General features: G+C 38.3%; 1 protein-coding gene across 1 annotated transcript in view; it reads right to left on the bottom strand.

Annotated features, from left to right (window-relative positions):
* Positions 1–471: 471 nt before the first annotated feature.
* The window catches only part of rnf170 (ring finger protein 170), a 34,361-nt gene continuing 14,690 nt past the window's right edge, over positions 472–20,142 (bottom strand). Inside the window, exons 3-7 of the mRNA XM_041211731.1 lie at positions 19,657–19,744; positions 18,120–18,228; positions 13,259–13,332; positions 4,432–4,542; positions 472–1,402 (exon numbers count right to left, since the gene is read on the bottom strand). Of these exons, the coding sequence (XP_041067665.1) occupies positions 1,133–1,402; positions 4,432–4,542; positions 13,259–13,332; positions 18,120–18,228; positions 19,657–19,744 (652 nt within the window). The 3' untranslated portion in view covers positions 472–1,132. The remainder of the gene's footprint in view (positions 1,403–4,431; positions 4,543–13,258; positions 13,333–18,119; positions 18,229–19,656; positions 19,745–20,142) is intronic.

The following is a 20,142-nucleotide window of genomic DNA, read 5'->3' on the forward strand; positions in this document are numbered from 1 at the left end:
CTTCAGGATTAAGATCAGCAATCATCAACAAGTCTTGGTGTTTTTCAGTTTCTGAAAGTGCTGCCTAGAGAAATGGATGAAGTATAATCAAATTAAATTAATTAAATTTCTGCATTCACAGGAGGTGGGCAGCAATTATTGTCTGTTCCTAAGTGGCCTTGAGAAGGTGGTCATGTGCTGCCTCTTGAAACTCATGGTGAAGGTATTCCTCAATGGTTGTCAAGTAGGGAGTTCAGCATTTTGGCCCAGCTATAGAAAAGGAAGAGTGATACATTTCCAAGTCAGAATGATGTGCAACTTGGAGGCAGTGGATTCCCATGCACTTGTTGCCCTTGCCCTTCTAGGTGGTACAGGATAAAGAAGCCTTGGCAACTTGCTGCAATGTATCTTCTAGCCACGTTGTGGCGTAAGTGGAAGGAATGAATGCTTAGGGTGGTGAATGGGAGGCCGATCAAGCAGCATTACAAACAAGACATTCAAAACATTTTAATAAAAAGGAACAATTTGTTCACATTTTGTTACATGCTGGGAATTCAAATTCTTTCCAATATCAAACAAAAGAGTTTTTAGCATAGAAAATATGCAGGCAGATAAACCACTGCATTCTATTTACAATAAAGTTTGCTCCTTTAATATTTAACTTCCTAACTACACATACAAGAGACATTTTCAATTTTCCTCTACATTTGTATACAAAGTGCAAATCAACAGGAGAAATCTAACTCAAAAGCACATAATCTAGACTCATGATTTACCATTGTTGTGGTTTTAATTTAAACAACCAAAACTTACATATAAAAAAATCCTGAATCTACCTGTCCCCAAATTGAATATCTCAAATTACACCATTTAATAATTCAACTCAGTGAAACTTATCCAGTCTGCAATAATTCAAATTTCAACTCTAAATGGATGAAGTTTTCCAATACAAGGAGCTGAGTACTTTTTCCCTTGTTCCACTGACTTGCAAGGTTGGCAAACAAATGCAGTAATTCAAATTTTAAAATTGCATATTTTATTAGTTATTTAATTTGAACTTGGAGCTCAACAAGAGGTAACAATACGCTTTCCAGGAAAATGTGCACATTTAACTTAATTGCAATCAGGTTTTTCTCATTTTAGGCATTTTAATTCATCTGTTCAGTCTTTGTGTTACTGCCTCTCGATACATGATGGAAATATAGATGAGGAGTAGAAAAATAACAAATAGGTCATCCAGAAAACCCAGAATTCCAAAGAAAGCTTCAGGAATAAAGTCCAGCGGTGACGCTAAATAGAATAAGGCACCAGCCAGACAGAGGAAAATTCGTATTCGAAACATCCAGAAAAGGCCACCGATCGAAAAGAGTTCTGTGAAGGCATGACGCAGTAGTGTGGGTAGATCCAATATACGATCTATAAACTGCAGAAAATGTGATACATTAGTCTTAAAAATACCTATCTGTAAAGTGGGGCTGATAGTTTCTTATGTTATACAAGACAAAGAATTAAAATGAAATTAAGCCACCATAATAAATGCATGATAAACGAAGAGCTCACTTAAAAGACTAAATATCAGTATGCAAATTTTCTCATGACTTCTAGATCATGGAAATTAATTAAATGAACTGAATGACGTGTTTATAATGACCTGTTTAAATAAACTGATTGGTCTGTGTAATGGAACAAGATTTTTACCTGTTTGGCTTAGAACGCTTTTTATTTAATTTATATATTTCTGACTTAAAATTAGATTCAGATTACCAAGCATTCAATTCTCAGACCTAAAGCATACTTTTTTGACTTGATAGCCTTGGAGCTGCTGAAATGAAAGTACTTTGGAATTTTGATCAGCTATCTTAAAGTGAAATGGGTTAGCCATTAAAATGGTTATCTGATAAGCAAAAATAGCTACTGTTGCTGGAAATCTGGCAAAAATAGGCTGTGGATGCAGATCCTCCTTTAAAGATGTTACCTAATCAGAGTTGAGACAATGGAGAAGGAGCCTTAACACATTCCAGGCAGTTATTGTAATGTTGAATATTTTCGAGTCAGAGGCACTAGCAGGGGCATTAACTAACCAGGTAATGCAATCTCTAGGACTTATCCACTGGGGCAGAATTCAAAGTGGCAACATTGATGAGCAGCTTGGCAAGCCTGTCTTTTATGGAGAGCTGAGATGATGGTCAGAGATCAAGCTTGACTTCTCCCTCAAATGTAGGTTTGAGTTTGGAACTGTTAGAGAGAGGTGGAGGGTACTTTCTAAAGTTAGTACCAATCAGTTCAGGGGTGCTTCCTTGTAAAGTGGGGTAGGCCTCCATTAAAAGGGCAAGTTTTGTGTTGACAAGAGTGATAGGAAATAGCTAAATTGTACTGTGAAAACTGTATTCTGTTCATTCATATATTAAATGTCAAATAAATAAATGAGTTTGCAATTGGGTTGCTTTTTAGTTTGCTTTTTGAAAAGTAGGGTAGCATGTGCAAGATCACAGCATACAGAACAAAGCATCTTTTTTTCCCCTCATTATTCTTTCATGGGATGTAGGCATTGCTGGCAAGGCCAGCATTTATTGCCCATCCCTAATTGCCCTTGAACTGAGTAGCTTGCTAGGCCATTTCAGAAGGCAGTTAAGAGTCAACCACATTGCTATAGGCCTGGAGTCACATGTAGGCCAGACTGGGTAAGGATGGCAGATTTCCTTCTCTAAAGGATATTATTAAAGGATATTACAATAATCAATGGTAGTTTCATCGTCACTATTACTGAGACTTGTTTATATTCCAGGTTTATTAACTGAATTTTAATTCTACCATCTGCCATGGTAGGATTTTAATCCATGTTCCCACAGCATTAGCCTGGGCCTCTGGATTACTAGTCCAGCAACATTACCACTATACCACCATCGCTCATTGCCATAGTTCCAGAGCTATGCTTCAGCTTAAATAAATGTATACTCCCAGTTGTAGGAGATTTAAAGAGAGTTTAGCGGAATGACTGGTGATACTGAGCCTAAGAAAATATCTAGTGCAGACCCAGAAATTGTTTCAGTGAGTTGAACAAATGAAATTAATTGATTGAAAAGCAGCAGCTCAATCTCAAAATACACTCTCTGTAACACAGCAACTATCCCTTTAAAAATACATTTTTGCCTGTTGTTAGAGCTAGTTGTCCCATTTCAGCCACCAAGATGTTCTTGCCACACGTACTGTAACTAGATGTGGCTTGTCTCCCAACTCTGCTCTCCCCAGTCTCACCAAGTATCACGGCTTCAGCGATAGTTACAGCTCAAGTTAGAGACCCAGAGGTGACGGGCAAATGGATTGTACATGGTCACTGGACTCCATTTAGAACATTATTAAGGAATAGGAAAAAAAAAATTTGTGGGTTTTCAGATTTTGTCCTGTTTAGACAAAACGGAGCACCCAGTGAACTACACACACTCTCCTGATTTATAGGGAGCAATATATCAATCCAATATATCAAAATCTGGATAACACAAGCTGATCACTGAGGCCTGTAATTATGTGAGTGGCCAGTTTTCAAGAGAAATACTTTAACTCAAGTATCCATGATTCTAACAGTAGATTACATATAGAGGATAAGAAAGAAGATGGGGCAAAAAGAGGCAGGAATGGGGATATTGAAGTAACAACGTAAATATTGAATGGGAGACTGTCATCCAGTCCATCAGGGACATAAATTTGTATAGAAATTATATACTCCATTGGAGCTGATAAATAAACAGATTTAAATTTACAAGAAAAGGTACAATTTAACCATTCCCACAAAATAAGCCCAGGATAAAGATCTTTACACTCTTCAGTACAAATTATGAGATCCTGAAGCGTAGCTGTGATACTATGAAAGACAAAAGCCACTATAGTCAATATGAGATGACATACAGTATGAAGCGCTTGTTCGGATGAACCTTGTAGAAAATCACGGAGTTGTCGTACATAATAAATGCCTGTGTTGGAAGCAACAGAGTGAGATTGATCATGAGAGAGAATTTCACCAATTAGTTGAATGGGAGTTGGGCTGGAGGTTACATGTCAACTGTTGCATAATTAGTATGGCAGTACAGGCAACACTTGTAGAACATACATGTGGAAAATTCTGGAAGCTCAGAATGTCTGGGACACCCAGAAATGGAAAGAACTTTTTCAGGACTCAGTAGGAGATGTACAATAACTGTAGACATTCGTGTCAGGGTGGGGAGGAAGGATTTCTTGAAAGTATATTCCAGAATATAGTTACCCCTTGAAAACAGGCTCAAACTTAGATGTGGCGAGACACAACTTCGATTTAACTATTTTACATAAAAAATGGGGAATATGTGGCTACAGAGCTACTGAAATATAAAATATTTTAATCGAAAAGTATTTTTAGCAATCATTGTTACTTTAAGAATTAGCTTATGATTTACAGTTACAAAATTCTTGTATACTTACAGATCTGGGCTGACCGGAAAATCTTCTGTTATAATCATTTATATTTTGAATAACTTGCATAGACTCTTGCTGCTCATCATTCGTTGGGAACAGTGGGAATAACAATGTAACCTACCAGCAAGACAATTAAAATCATAAAGTATTTCTTTACACAGTCAAATCATACATAGCAATTAACCTACTAATTCACTTACTATCAAAATTATTCTAGCTGACAGGGCTCAACTCAAATCTTGACTTTGTGTTTATGTAATTTCATAATGATTTTTTAAATTTCTAAATCCACAGTGCTGTTCACAGCCATTTTAATTATACATATAGAATCTGAGAAGAGGTGAAATGGTTAATCTCTAATTTATGATCACAGAGAATGCAACAGAACTCTTGTGGTGTTGCCATGGTATCCTCATATATTGTGAGCCAAGCCGACAAAGTACAGATCTTTCTAGGGGCCACTTGATTGACTATCTGTGCAAGTGGATGTTGCATGCTGTGTATTGGTGCTACTGGAGATGCCAAAGGTTGCACTTGATCCATTGGGACATTCAGGAGTAGGCTACCAAGTGCATGAGAGTACGAATGCTGTTGACAATCCTGTTAGGAATGAAACAGAAATAACCCTTATTCAACACTCCACCCTGCTCTCATGCCCACATGTCCGTCCTTGGCCTGCTGCATTGTTCCAGTGAAGCTCAACGCAAACTGGAGGAACAGCACCTCATCTTCTGACTAGGCACTTTACAGCCTTTCAGACTGAATACTGAGTTCAACAATTTTAGATCATGAAATCTCTCCTCCATCCCCACCCCCTTTCCGATCCCCCTTTTTTCCAATAATTTATATAGATTTTTCTTTTCCCACCTAGTTCCATTATTTTTAAATGTATTTCCATCCATTGTTTTATTTTTGCCTTTTAGCCTATTTCGATCCTTATCCCCCCACCCCACCCCCACTAGGGCTATCTGTACCTTTATTATCACATTCCTTAGATAATATCACCAGCATCAACATCTCTTTGTCCTTTTGTCTATGATATCTTTTGGTTATCTCCACCTATCACTGGCCCTCCATCCAGCTCTACTTGTCCCACCACCACCCCCCCCCACCTCCCTTAAACCAGCTTATATTTCACCTCTTTTCTATTTTTTCTTAGTTCTGTTGAAGAGTCAAACGGACTCTTAACTGTGTTCCTCTCTGCAAATGCTGTCAGGCCTGCTGAGTTTTTCCAGGTATTTTTGTTTTTGTTTTGTTCTTATTGCTTTTCTATTCCTGCTTGCTTTGGTACAACCATGTATGGACCAGACCCGCTGATATGCTGCACTTGAGTTCAGATGAATGACACAGCCCAAAAATTGGGTAGCACAGCACCTGTTTCTCATGTGGCATAAGTCCCCAAAATGACATAACAAGCACATGCACACTTCCTAGATGTAAATAGAACACACTAGTGTAAGAGAATCACAATTGGGAGACATCATAGGAACATAGGAAATAGGAGCAGGAGTAAGCCATTCGGCTCCTTGAGCCTGCTCTGCCATTCAACCAGATTATGGCTGATCTACTTCAATGCCATCTTCCCGCACTATTCCATATCCCTTGATAACTTTAATGATTTAATCAATTAACCCCATGGAGATACAGCATCCCAGAGTTTCATTCAGGACTTTTACGTAACCTTGCTTAGGCTAGCGTGAGCAGTCAAGGCACTTACAGCACCTGATGAGTGCACTGCTTGAGAGTCCTTTCAGTATCAGTCTCAAAAGCACTGTATGGATTGTGAGTGCTTTGACGAATGAAAAATATTAGTCAGATGTCTTAGTGTTTCATGGTCCTCGAACATGTATTAAGGATAAGGCTAAATGATTACCCTATAAACCTAACAAATGGCACAGTCATAATTTGTTTGAATGACATAAACTGTGAATAGCACAAATATTTACTGTAAATAGTAGACTTAAATAGGATAGTGCAGAGATAAGTTGTGTGAATATCAGATATAAATTGTGTAAACAGAATTGATACAACTGTTTGAATCACTCAGATTGTAACCTGTGAATATCACAGATATAAACTGGTTAAATGATTCATAAACCATATGAAATAAGATAAACTGCAAATTATGAAAATCTGAAGTAAAAACTGAAAATGTTAAGAAACAGAGAGCTGGCCAGTCACATGTAAAGAGAAAGGACGCTTAAGGTTAAGTAAAAGTTATGTCATTTCAAGTGTTTCTTCTCCTTAAACTGTGTGAAGATTTAGGTTTTATGACACTGATAGTAAATCAGAGCACAACTCTGCTGTTGAGTGCTATCTTCCAGGCTATAAACAGCTGACAAACAGAGTTCAATGTCTCTGGGTTAATGTGTAAACTGCAGGCTTCTTTGACATAGAGGTGGCTCTTCCAAAGAGTCTTCCACTTGTATTTCCTCAAAAAACTATTAACCATGCACGTACACTGAGTGCTTCTCCTGTAGCTGGGTGGTCTGTCGCTCTGAAATTCGAGCTGCAAGGATTTCAAGTGCTTCAACCGCCATTTGGATTGAACAATGAAAATTAACTTGCAATAGCTTTGGGGTGCCATCTTTCAGTTTCTGCAGGATCTAAATGATACCACAATGTCTACCCCAACACTGATCATTGGGCATTCAGATCAAGGACCTAGCACAACTGGTGTGGATTACCCACTTTCACGATAACAGCTAATGAGACTTTTTTAGCCTGTTTCCTCAGATGCCTGCTCAAGTTGGTGGCAAGATACAGAGCCAGGCTGCTGACACAACTGCAGTGATGATTTAGCCTGAAGAGTTCTTCTGGGACTCAGAAGCCCTGACACCAAGGCCACCTCAATCCTAAGAAACTTGTATTACTACAGTGCAGCCAAGCCCACAGGCATCTCAGGAAGTACTTCAGTGCAAAACCAGGATAAATTTAAGAACAGAACAGGCAGACAATGAGGTAAAAGAAACACCTGTTGTTTGTGCACAGTAATACCACTTAGTGATGCAAAGCCTAGTGTGCTGATATGCTTATTCTTTAGTTTATGAGTTTGTGGGGATGGGCTGAACAGGAGATGCAGTTTCCTCTACATACTCTTGATGAACTGTTGCATTTTTAAGCAGATCCTGTGGAGACAATCTCAAGGAAGCAAGGTGGTTTTATTTACTACAAGGGTCATCTTGCATGTCTCAGTTATTTTCTCTTCCACCTTCTCCTATTCTGCTTCCATCATAAGGACATGGGGATGGTCATACTGAACGCCATGTTCAGGGCTCAGTTATCTTTCAGGGTTTTTGATTTTTTTTGTTCAGAAAAAAGATGCGAGAATTTTTTAAAATAAAGTGGTCATACATATTAAAAAAAAGAGGTTGTAGGTGTCAAAATTGTGCATTAAAGCTTGACAAGCCAGTTTGTGGAAAGCCATGGTTCACAAGCTACTTCGAAGTGGGATAGGAAGGAACACTTCTTTCATCTCAGGCCCTTTAATTCAGGCTTGCCGCTATTTGTTTTGAAAATAGTAGGATATGTCTTGCTTTAGGAATGGCTAACAACAACTTTCATTTATATTGTGCCTTTAACACCGCTGCAACCAAGAAAATATCCAAGGCCTAAAGTTGGCAGGATTCCTTTCCTGAAGGACAGTCCAGTTTTTACAACAATCTGACGGTTTCATGGTCACTTTTCACCTATACTGTACCAGCTTTATGTTTCTATTTTTAAAAGATTGGATTAAAATTCTCAAAGTGTCACAGTGGGTTTTGAACTCTTGTCCCCTGGATTAGTGCTCCAGTAACATAACCACTATGCTACCATATCTTCTGTTTATCATACACACTGCAGCCACAAGGTGCTTATGGTGGATATTAAATTTAGTGATAAAGGTGCTCTTTGCTCTTGAACGCTGCTGTACCCATCAGATGGCGAATACTCCATTACACTTCTGAATTACAGAACTAGCATTTAGGGTCAAACCAGCCAAGTGCTTCACTGCCAGTCACGTGCTTATATAGTGCGGTCACATTACGCCCAGCAAGGTCTCACAAAACAAGGTATGTGACCTGATAATCAGTTATTTAGCAGTGTTCAGGGATAAGATTTAGCCAGGGCACCAGAACTCCCTGGACTTATTTGAAAAGTATGTGCAAAAGATTATATGGCACTAAAAGGAAAATTGGAACTTGTTTTTTTTATTTATTCGTTCACGGCTAGGCCAGCATTTATTGCCGATTGAGAAGATGCTGCTGAAATGCATTCTTGAACCGCTGCAGTCCAGTGCAGGTACGCCCTGTTAGGGAGGGAGTTCCAGTATTTTGACCCAGCGACAGTGAAGGAACAGTGACGTGGTTCCAAGTCAAAAGGGGAAAATTGCAGATGGTGGTGTTCCCATGCATCTGCTGCCCTTGTCATGAGGTGATGAGCGGTCGCAAATTTGGAAGGTGCTGTTGAAATAACTTTGGTGAGTTGCTACAGTACAGTAACTCATCATAACCTTAGTGAGTTGCTACAGTACATCTTGTTGATGGTTTCCTGTTTTCACTATTTCTTGTTATGTAGAGGTTTTCATTTCCCTATCCCAGCCCTAGTTTACATTTATATAAACAAACAAGAAAGCGCACCACCTTTTTGAAATGTTTGGACTATTCAGGGCGCTCAGGTCAAATAATATTTGTTAATGAATCATAGGAAAAGTTTGAAGAGGATTACCAATCTCTGTACCTCAAAAATTTCAGGTCTGCAGGGCCAGACAGTTCCTTTATGAATACATTTTTCTTTTAACCCATAACAGTCCTTGTAGAATTGATTCCAGGACTCAAGTGTAAAATTTTCTTCAGTGATGGGTATATTTAATGGTATAATTAATATTCAATATATTAAAGATGTCTAGACACACGAGGCTTTGCTCCGAAAGGTTGCATGAAGTTTGTCTTATAGTCAGAAAGTAAAGCACAGATGCCAATTGAGGCAGAAAATTTGTTTCTGATTCAAGTCCTACTCCAGCCTCATGTGACCCAACTACTTCCATCATGCACTTAATCCAGCTCACACCTGAATCAGATGTTTTGAGAAATATGGCTAAAGAAGTCTTTAATTTCCAAGTAAAGGTACAGTTTCTGGAAATGTAGTAAGTTCAACAAAGGAGGAAGACACCCAACCCATTACATCTGTGCAAATGCACTGAGCTATCTTTAGCCCAATATCCTTTTAAGTATACTTAATTTCAATGGCCACTTGTCAGGGAGCAGTCCATATTGTAATGAACCTTTGTGTGAATTCCTTTTTCTAATACTAATCCTAATTGACAATGACCCACAGCACACTCACCCTGACTGAATAGACGTAAATTTCTCTGGTTCAGTTCTGTGATGGCTATTGTTGGGCAGCTGCTGTTGTATGTGTTTGAAGCTGCAGTTGGCTGCTGTCCATGCAGCTGCTGAATAATTCCAGTGTTAATTCGTTGGGTGGAGAATGAAAGCCCATGAGCTGAGCCCTCCCTTTGCAGCTCTGCCTGGCTGACAGAGAAAAACTAAAAAATTGATTTGGTTTGGACAGGGCTTTGGTTTCCTTTTCAGGGTTACAAAATGTATTTTTAAAAATTAACATGAATGTGATTTTGTGTAGGAATTATTTCATCTTTTCTTTGTTCCATGATGGTCCTGCCTACCTCTAATATTCTTTGAAAGAGAAAAGCTGCTTTAAGTTTGAGGTATCCCACCTGTCTACATAGAAATACACAATCTCTATTTCTTCAGTCACCTCTTTTGATTTAGTGAGGGAAAAACTTGGCAAAATTGTAGGGAGGTCCTCTTGTAGCAGTTATTTTCATAGCTCAATCATCATAATCATATTCATTGTTTTTGATCTCTGAATACATTGGTTTATATTCACCACAATAAAAAGAATTAAAGATATGGGACAAATTTAGGCTGTCACACCAATGCAGTACAAAGGAGGTGCTGTACCTTGGAGGTGCAGTCTTTCGGATGAGACACTAAACTCAGACCTCGATGCCCTCTTAGGTTGATGTAAAAGATCCCATGGCATTACTTCTGAGAAGAGCGGAGGAGTTATCCCTGGTGTCCTGGCCAATATCTATATCTCAATCAGCAGCACAAAAACAGATTATCTGGGTGGCATCATATTGCTGTTTGTGGGAGCTTGCACTGCACAAATTGTCTGCCGGGTTTCCTGCATTACAACAGAAACTACAATTCAAAAGCACTTCACTGGCTGTAAAGTGCTTTGGGACATCCTGAGGTCATGAAAGGGGCTACATAAAAGCAAATTTTTTATTTAAACCAAGTCCTTGACTTATTCCACATAGAGTTTTATTCTTACTGACATAAAACTCCCTTTTCAGATAACCTCTGTTTCCCCTCTATATGCACCCAGAGATGTGCTTAACCAATTTACCTCTAATTACTCACTTAATCACTAGTTGACTCTTAACTGTTTCCTATCCTAACAAAGAATATTTCCATCTACCTACTTTAAAAGCTGAAAGCTTCCTTTATAGTTCAGTACAAGGAGCCAGGTGGAACTTCGGCACTTTAGGGCTAAACTGGCAGTGATGAGAAAACCTGTGACTGAGTAGATTATGCAACAGATGTGCAACAAATCAATTTATTTTTCTATTAAGTTAAATGTTCATTGTTGAAGAATACAAGTAAATATTGAGTGAAGTCTTCCTCTAGGTTTTCCCTCTCCTTTAATGTGGCAATGTTCTTGTTGGATCCTGGTCACTAGTTTAGTTGGACTAATGGGATCAGAGTTGCATGCTTGTTTTGGGATGGCCAAGTTGGTACCATAGAGTAGATTAGCAGACAGTTCTTACATGGAACACATCATTTATTTACAAAGGAACTCAGCAGCTACACTTGTGGGCTTACAACTCAAGCCCTGTTTCTACATTACAGACTAACTCTAGACAACTAAGGTAGCCCACGCTTCTCTGCTATTGTGTACTAAGATCATGTGATCTTCCATTATAAGATTCTTCTTAAATGCATATTACACATCAGATTACCAGAGTTCTCGATTTTAACCCTTGGAGCACCATGGATAAATGTATATATATATATGCGTCTCATTAAAAGAGAGGTGCACACTAATGAATATTCCATGTTGGTCTTTTTCTCTCAGTTTGACAGATAAAAATTGTGAAATACTGATCTGGTCACATCTGAGTCAATGTCCAGACTTTCAACTGGCTTAAAAAAAGCCCTTAAAGCTATTTTTCAGGCAACAAATACATGTTGTGCAAAAAATTGTTTGATAGGAATCATGTGGAGGAAAACAAAACAAAATTTTTGGAGAGGCAAGAAATTAGAAAGGATCAGGAATCAAATTAGGTTTTAGTAGAAGTAAAACTAATAAAAATGAGAATAAAATAGAGAACAAGAGGCAGAGGAAAATGGGGACAAGAGAGTGTGCAAAATTAAAAATAGTTACAATTTATTTAGAAACAGTAAATTGTCTGTGGTATTGCTTACATGTAGTCTGGGAGATGGGGTGGGGAAATAAAGCATTAAGATTGGTGAATTAAGGTCAATGGGAGTGCAGATCAGTCAACCATGGAATGCAACAAAATTAGGAATTGGATAAACTGGGAGTTAAAAATAGAATAGAAACAGGATACAAGGACTGAGCTGGGGCAGGGATGGAATAGCATAAGTTTCTATTGCTCAGCATCTGGAAGCAACCCAGACCAGGAACATAAACATTTTTGGGACTGAGTCTTTGAGCTACGGCTGGCAAGAGCAAGGGGATCAGTTCTACATACATACAGCATTTTTGCACAATTACTGTTTATCATAAACTGAAATTCCTTTAGTATTAGTTATGGGTTACAAATCTTCAAATACAGTTAGATGTTTTTTTCCCTCTGGAAGGCCCTCAGATGGGTAATGGAATTTTAGGTCTTACCTCATGAGTTATAGAATATAAATGCCAAGAAGTACTGTCGAACCTAAATAAACCTTAATAGGATCTCAGTTAGAGTACCGTGTTCATTATTGAACATGACACCTTGGCCACTGTTTACGTGCTCCCTTGACTGTGTTCAACGTCGTTGTTTTCAACAATTCAGTCACAGTCTCCTACTCCGTCATACAGCTACAATTTAATCTCTTAAATCTAAGGATTGCAAACTCAAGTGTACCCAACATGGAACTGGTCTCATAACTTATCACCAGATCAAGATCATTAAGCTCTAGTATGTTTCTGGTCTCAACTAAACCCTGCCATTACTTCAGGTTTATTTTGGAAGGTGAGGGTGATTCACAACCTTTTTGTTATCCTTTAAGGCCATGTACAAAGAGTTCATGGTTTTATTTGTCTCTAAGATCATCTATGCAGTTACTTTTGATCATTAAGTCACTCTGCAGTTTCTCTCCAACCTCTGCCACTGGCCTCTTCAAGCTTTCTCTCTTCCTCAAGACACACCTCCTGCTCTCTAGATTTCCTCCCCGCCTGCCTGTTAAACCAGTTACCTTCTCTGACTCTAATATTTGTTAATATTGATCATGGCTCCCATTGTTAGGGCTGGTACAATGTAAAATTAGCTTCTGGTCTAACAAGCAAAAAATACATAATTTGCGTAAAGCACTCTACCATATTTTTATTAAATATATTTGATTACATGAGTTGACACCTTATTACAATAGAAGTTGCTTTAATGAAATTATTTCATCAAATTAAAACCTTTTCTTGCTGGAATCTTGTAGAGAAGTAGAAGAAAATATTTTGGCAACATTTCTATTTCTATTGTATCAAACCATTTGTAAGCAATTTTGTAACCTGAATTATAATTTAATGGCTTTATTTGTCTTACCATTTGTCTGCAAATGGGGCAATTAACTGCTCCCAACCAAGTGCCATATGTCCAATACGCAACAATACAGGAACCTAAGGGAAAAAAAACAGGTATTTCAAGAGATTATTTCCACTTGTTTTTAAAATTTAATTTGCATATGTACCCAGTTTAGCATAAAAATAAAATCCATGTTAGTTTTGGTAATGTTTTCCTCCCCCCGCCACCGGATCCATAGTTGCCTGTTGTTAACTTGGATTCTGGCCTTAAAGGCGGGGGCAAACCGCCAATGAAAAAAACACTTGCATTGATATGCCTTTCACATCCTCAGGTCATCCCGAAGCATTTTACAACTAATGAATCGCTATTTATTTGTAGTCTCTTTTGTTATGAATGCAATTGGTTTATCTGCATTCTGCACCTTCATTTACTCCTTATAGTACAAAATCTGAATCAGACTGTATATGCTGTACAATACTTATGCTCTTCACATTTCAAAATTAACATTTAGTTTTACTTTAAACAGAAAGTAACCAAATTAGCTTGGAAAGCAAAAGGTAGGTTTATTTATCATTGTGACTTAACTAAAAATATAGCTGCTCTTCAAATTAATTATATCTAAATGATTTTTAATGTAATTCTATTAGATTGTTATTGTACAAGAAAATGTCATCAATATGTTGCTCACAAGAATGCAACAATTGTGCTGGTGGTGCTGCGGGTCATTTCTAAGCACAAGGATCAGAAGGAATTGCAACAGCCGTTTCCAGCTGATATGGGGTCAATGAAGGATGTGATTTCAAATGTTTGAAGGGCAGGATCTTTTGAAACATTTTTCAGTATTTTTTTTTTCCCATTGTCTTCCCCCTAATTGGTCAAGTCTTGTTTTTTGGTAATGCTTCTCTATAACTAGATATGAAATGTTCAGTATTTTTAAACAAAAGATTCATCTAAGAATAAGTTATTGATCCGAAGCTTTTTACTACATTGTCAGTATCGATGGATGTCAAATTGGACACTATTTCTGAAAGTTCTGAATCAAGCTGCAGATTCTATCCAGGATATGTGAAAATGCTAACCTCAATGCTGATTTTCTACATTTTAGCAATAAGAATCAAATTAAATAGGTTTTACACAATCTAGGAGGAAGGGGTTAGCTAGGTACTTTTAATACAGACATCGATTCCACATAAATTCGATGTCTTCCAAGCCAAATGTTCTAACTTTTTTTTTTTAAAAGAGATTACACTGCATATTGTTCAGTAAAGTGATGGACACACTATAGTGAACAATTCCAAATTGACTGACACAATGCAACTTATGATGGAAGTGCTGCAAAATTGCTTGATCTATTCTGCTGTATTAGTACTACTCCTAGGTTTATGAATTGTGTGCAAGTGTTAACAACCATATTCCCAAACTATACTCATTTGATCATCTTTAAATATTTTAAGACAACAATGACTTGCATTTATATAGTGCCCTTAATATAAAAAAATGTTCCAACACACTTTATACAGGGGGAAAGAAAAAAATTGATAAAGTAACATGGATCCATGGTGGACAGTTAGGTAAGGCAACTGAGAAGGTTTATTTTGAGGTTTTCTGCAGAGTCACACATTGCAGTACAAAGTAGCTACAAATTTTGGGGTGAATTGACGGCCCCAGAGTCTGGGGATCAAAGGATGCGAGAGAAGATGCAAGACAGGAGAAGGTTGCAGTGAGATGGTATAAACACAAGAACCCACTCTCACTTTTCCAGAACCGCTTCATCTAATTTGGGGTCGCAGGAAGTCAGAACCTATCCTGACAGGCGATGGGTGCTAGACAGGGTACACCCAGGATGAGACGCCAGTCCATCACAGGGCACACGCTCACACACAAAACACATGCCGGGGGGGGTGGCGCTGGGCAATGCACCGTAGTCAATCTACCTAACAGTGGGAGGAAACCAAAGCACCTGGCAGAAACCCTCACAGACACAGGGAGAATGCGCAAACTCTAAACAGACAGGCACCCGAGGTCAGGATCGAATCCGGGTCCCCGAAGCCATGCGGCAGCAGGGCTAACCACTGCACCACCCCAAATATAAGAACCCAAGGATTCTAAATTCAATGCACTGGGGAAATAGGGAGCCAATGTAGATTAGTCTGTTTCCAGTGTGTGGAGGAATTCCATTGTTTGTCACTTTCTTAGTGCATGCTGCCAAGCAGGAACAGTATATTAATCTCACCTTTGGTCATTTTTGCACCCCTTCTCTGATTGCTCTATTATGACATTGAAAGGATTTTGTAGCTGCAGACACAAAACACTCATTTCCAGATTCTTCTTAACCCTCTGACTGCCCTTGTAACACGTTTCTGAATGTTCTGATTTTTATCCTAGAGTCCTCCTTCATGCACTGCAGGATGTGTGTTAGTTAATTTTGTTTCTTATATCATTGTTTTTTTTTCATTGATCCAATTAGAATTTTGTTTGGTCTATGGGATTTTACTATGCTTCCCAGTCTAATCCATACATTTATCCTGCATGCTCAGCTGTTTGGCTTTACAAGTATTCAACTTTTCCTGTACCAATGTGTTAAACAATCCAGTTCAATCTGTTTAAGCCCCATCATCCCCTTGAGTTAGCAATTTAAAATTATATCCTAGGTTACTGGTTTGCTGCATTTCTAAATCCCAGAATATGTTGAACTTGATCGTTCTGTGGTTACTGTCCCCCTAGAGGGGCCATAACCTCATTTTCTGCATGTTATGTGGGTCATTGCCTGCTCAAGATCTGCACTACTTTAACTCACTTGATCATGAAGCAGCCTAAAATACTTATATGAACATGGATTTCTGCAGCATTCAGTGTTTCCAATTTATATTTGGTTGAAGTCTCCAATTAAAACATATTTTCTGTTCCAACATATCCCTATCACTACATAAGGAAACTGTCTTCCTTCATATCCTGACCTAGCAATTTACAGCAAACCCATTTTAACTTTCTCCCGTTTAATTTTAAAAATGCCCAATATATAGTTTTGAACCTTTACCATTTGCATTATCACCTCGAAAGATCCATAATCCATACTCTTAGATCTATGCTCCTCCACTAAGAATCTTACTATTTAGTATGCACTAGTCCTTGCATCCTCAATTTTTTGGTGAAATACTTTTCATCCGACACACTGCTAAGCTCCTAACAGCAAAAATCAATCCTGAAACTCGCCCCTAAGGTACTACATCGTCCTTGGTAGAGGGAACGTTAACCTGCCACAGAAGCCAGGATAGAACTACATGAATAAACACAGAGCAAAGCCATCAACATATACTAATTAGCTGCCCCAATCTAATGGAGTAGCTCAGAAAACTTAATTAAATCTTTTTGATGACCACCCGTACCATATGCACAAAATATTAGTGCTCAGTCAGAACGGTAGAGAATGCAGTTGCAGGCCCACATCCTTGAAATGGAAGAAAGGCCAACAGAAACACAGGCTCATCTGTTGCAAAAATAGACAATATCATCAGGATCTTCAATTTGTAAAGGTCATTAACCCCATAATTATGGAAATTAATGTCCTAGACAAGGGTTAAGGTGAACTCTGCCTCCAGGGAATGTCTTGATCTTTGCACCTCAGCTGATCTCCTTCAGAAAGGCAAGGCTGTTGATATCATATCTGCCATCTGCAACAAAGGTATACAGAATGACAGGATGACTTTTCTCAAAATTCTAACTGAATAAATTTCTTTTCAGGTTTGCTGGATCAAACTGCAAAAAACATTCCAGCATCTGTGGAACTCCCAAGTGGAAATTACTACCTCCAAAAGGGTGGAAAAAAAGCACACACAAGAATCCCTAAAGGATTACAGAAAATATGACCTAAAGTTATGGTTATCAGCATACTAGGTTCACCTGCATAGACCTCATAATACACAAACCAAGATGATCAGAAGATTTTTAATTAAACCCTGTAGCTAGGCATCACCAAGCTCTAGGTATTATTTCTTACCCAAACCAAAGTATTTCAGATGAGAGGCTCTATTTGCCCTCTCAGGTGAATGCAAAACATCCCATGGCCTACTTCAAAGAAGGGCAAGGGAGTTCTCCCTAGTTCCTGGCCAGTATTTATCTTTCAATCATCTCCACTAAAACATTGTTGTGTGCAAATTGGCTGCCACTGATGACCACTCCACCTCTGCCTCTCTGAATGCATGCAACAAGCAGCTCAGGTTGAAGAAGTGATACCAACAATGACTGCACTTCAAATATAATCCATTAACTGTAAGGTATTGAGGTGGGGGAATGTTTTAAGGTAAGTTCTTCTTTATCAGTGTTGGTTATTGATACTCATGTTTAGACTAGGGGGTTAAATGTAAGACTTGTCTAGTGTTACCACTGGTCTGGGAAAAGAACTTACCCATAATCACTAATGGGTTATAACTTGCATGCCATATAATGGTTTCTGCCATTAGTTAGACTTGCTATCGCAAATTTATGTTTGTAAATTTTCTGCATGACAAGTTGAAAGTGTAGGCTGGTAACTTCATAGCGGGGGAAATCAGGCTTATGGGGTCATAGTGAACAAATCGGGTTGTTGGATAATTTTAAATGTTTTAATAAAATTGATATGCTGAGTGATTATGACTTGACATTTGTGGAGTTAGAGAGGACTGTGCTCAACAAAAAGGAAGAGATTAATTTCATAAGACCTAATCACTCACTTCTAAATTATTAAGGAGTCTTCTTAACTTTATTAAACCCTTTAATTCACTTGATAATTATTTACATAAAGCCAGTTGTATGAATTCTTCTCAACTGATTCAAAGTCAAATTGAAAAATTGCTCTAAATATTGTAAAATCATTTGTTTTTATTTCAATATGATAATGACATACCACAGAAGAGGTGGCCACAGTTGGTTTCAACAGGAAATGCAGCTTGCTGTAAACAGACTGGACAGGACATATCAGTGTAGAATTGGGGCCTATCCCTTTCAAATCCATCCTGTAACAATAGGAAAAAAGTTAAATAATCCAGGTTTCCAAGTCTGTGCAGCTCAAATATGTTGTGGTAGATTTTGAGCAGCTAAACACAGGAGTGCACCGATTGGCTGTTCTTTCTGATGGTGAAGTCGCCCCCATGATTTTGAGGCTGAAGCTTCACTTAAAATTCAGCAGACAAACCACAAGGCACCAAGCAGATGTCCTGGAAAAGCTCTCCAGATTGAGACGACAAATTGGGTGGGAGCTGCCTCCAGCATGGTTAAGTTGCCAGTGGGAGTGGCGGATGAGGGCATGGTTAGGAAAAGAAGTTACGATCGGGAAGAGTGGGGGTATCCTAGGGTGGCAGCAGTCAATTATTTATGAGAGAGTCAAAGGTGCACCTGGTGGACCACTCCAATTCGATTGATCTCACGGCAGCCTGTGATGTCTGAGATCAAGATTGGATGAATAAAATTGGATGAATAAACATCCAATTAAACATTAGCAACAAAGACAAAAGATTGGGAAGAAATTGTAAAAGATAAAGAGAGACTTGCAATTCTATTGTATGTTTCATGACCTTTAAGACATCCCAAGGTGTTTTAGAGCCACTGAAGTACTTTTTGAAGTGTGATCACTGTTGTAATGTAGGAAATGTGGCAGCCAGTTTGCACACAGGAAGCTCCCATGTAAGGCTGTGTGATAATGACCAGATACTCTGTTCTTGTGATATTGATTTTGGAAGAAATATTGGCCAGGACACCACCGGTGATAACTCCCCTGCTCTTCCTTAAAATACTGCCACGGGATCTTTTACATCCTAAGATAGTAGATAGGGCCTTGGTTTAATTCTCATCCAACAGATTGTATCTCCAGCAGTGCAGCACTCCCCCTCAGTACTGCACAAGAGTGTCAGCCTAAATATTTGTGTTTTGGCTCTGGAGTGTGTCTTGAAACCACAACCTTCTAACTCAGGTTAGTGTGCCACAGCTAACAGTGTGCTTGTATTGCCTTTCACACTCCTGGGCTGCCCCAAATTGTGAGACAACTAATGAATTACTTTAAAAAGTCTAGTCACTGTTATGTAAGTAAACTCAGCAGCCAATCTACACGCAGTTCAGTCATTTGTCGTTTATGGGATCTTCCTACCAGTTAACTAGATTGTTACAGTCGAGAAAGAAATAATGGTCAAATTTAGCACTCTTCAAATATTAATTTGATTAATTAAATCCACTGACACAGATAGTCACAATCTCAGATTATCATCTCACCTGAACATCATCGCCAAAAATACAGCAACTCCCAATAATGCAGTATTACCTATGCCTTGTAAGCCATGTTGAGCTGTAGGTTTTGATTTTACTAGGCCACTAGAGATATTCTGTGCCATACTGATGTCAACATTTATCAAATGGGGCGATGAAATTCTTAGTGAATGAAACAATCTCACCTGGTAATTTAAAGCCTCAGCTTCGAGATGTTGCCGGAGTTCCCTTACACGTTCCTGGTTCTCAGGATGGATATTCTGGTGCTCAGTTCTAGAATAGTAGAATTTATTAAAAATTAGCTAAATCAAATCACAAAAATAAATTTTACATATTCCAGAAAGATACACATTATTATAGATCTTCACAAACATTTTTAAATTTAGATGTATTTTGAATCCAGCCTTGAAATATTTTAATCTGAAGATGAAGCTGATAAAATATTCAAATCTCAAGACACCAGATAATGCAACAAGTTCTTTATCTCCCAATTATGTTTTTTGTTCTCTTTTTAAATTCTTGTCCATTTTTATGTCAGCTGTCATATTGTGTATCAATCTCATAGCTGAGTCCTAACTCCCAATATCTTCAATCGTGTCCATTCTTGCCTAGAGATCTAGGTAAAATAAATAACATGACCAGCAACCAAAAGAAAATCCTGATACTGGAAT

The sequence above is a fragment of the Carcharodon carcharias genome, chromosome 1 (assembly GCF_017639515.1).
Source record: "Carcharodon carcharias isolate sCarCar2 chromosome 1, sCarCar2.pri, whole genome shotgun sequence".
In the NCBI taxonomy this organism is placed as follows: Eukaryota; Metazoa; Chordata; class Chondrichthyes; order Lamniformes; family Lamnidae; genus Carcharodon; species Carcharodon carcharias.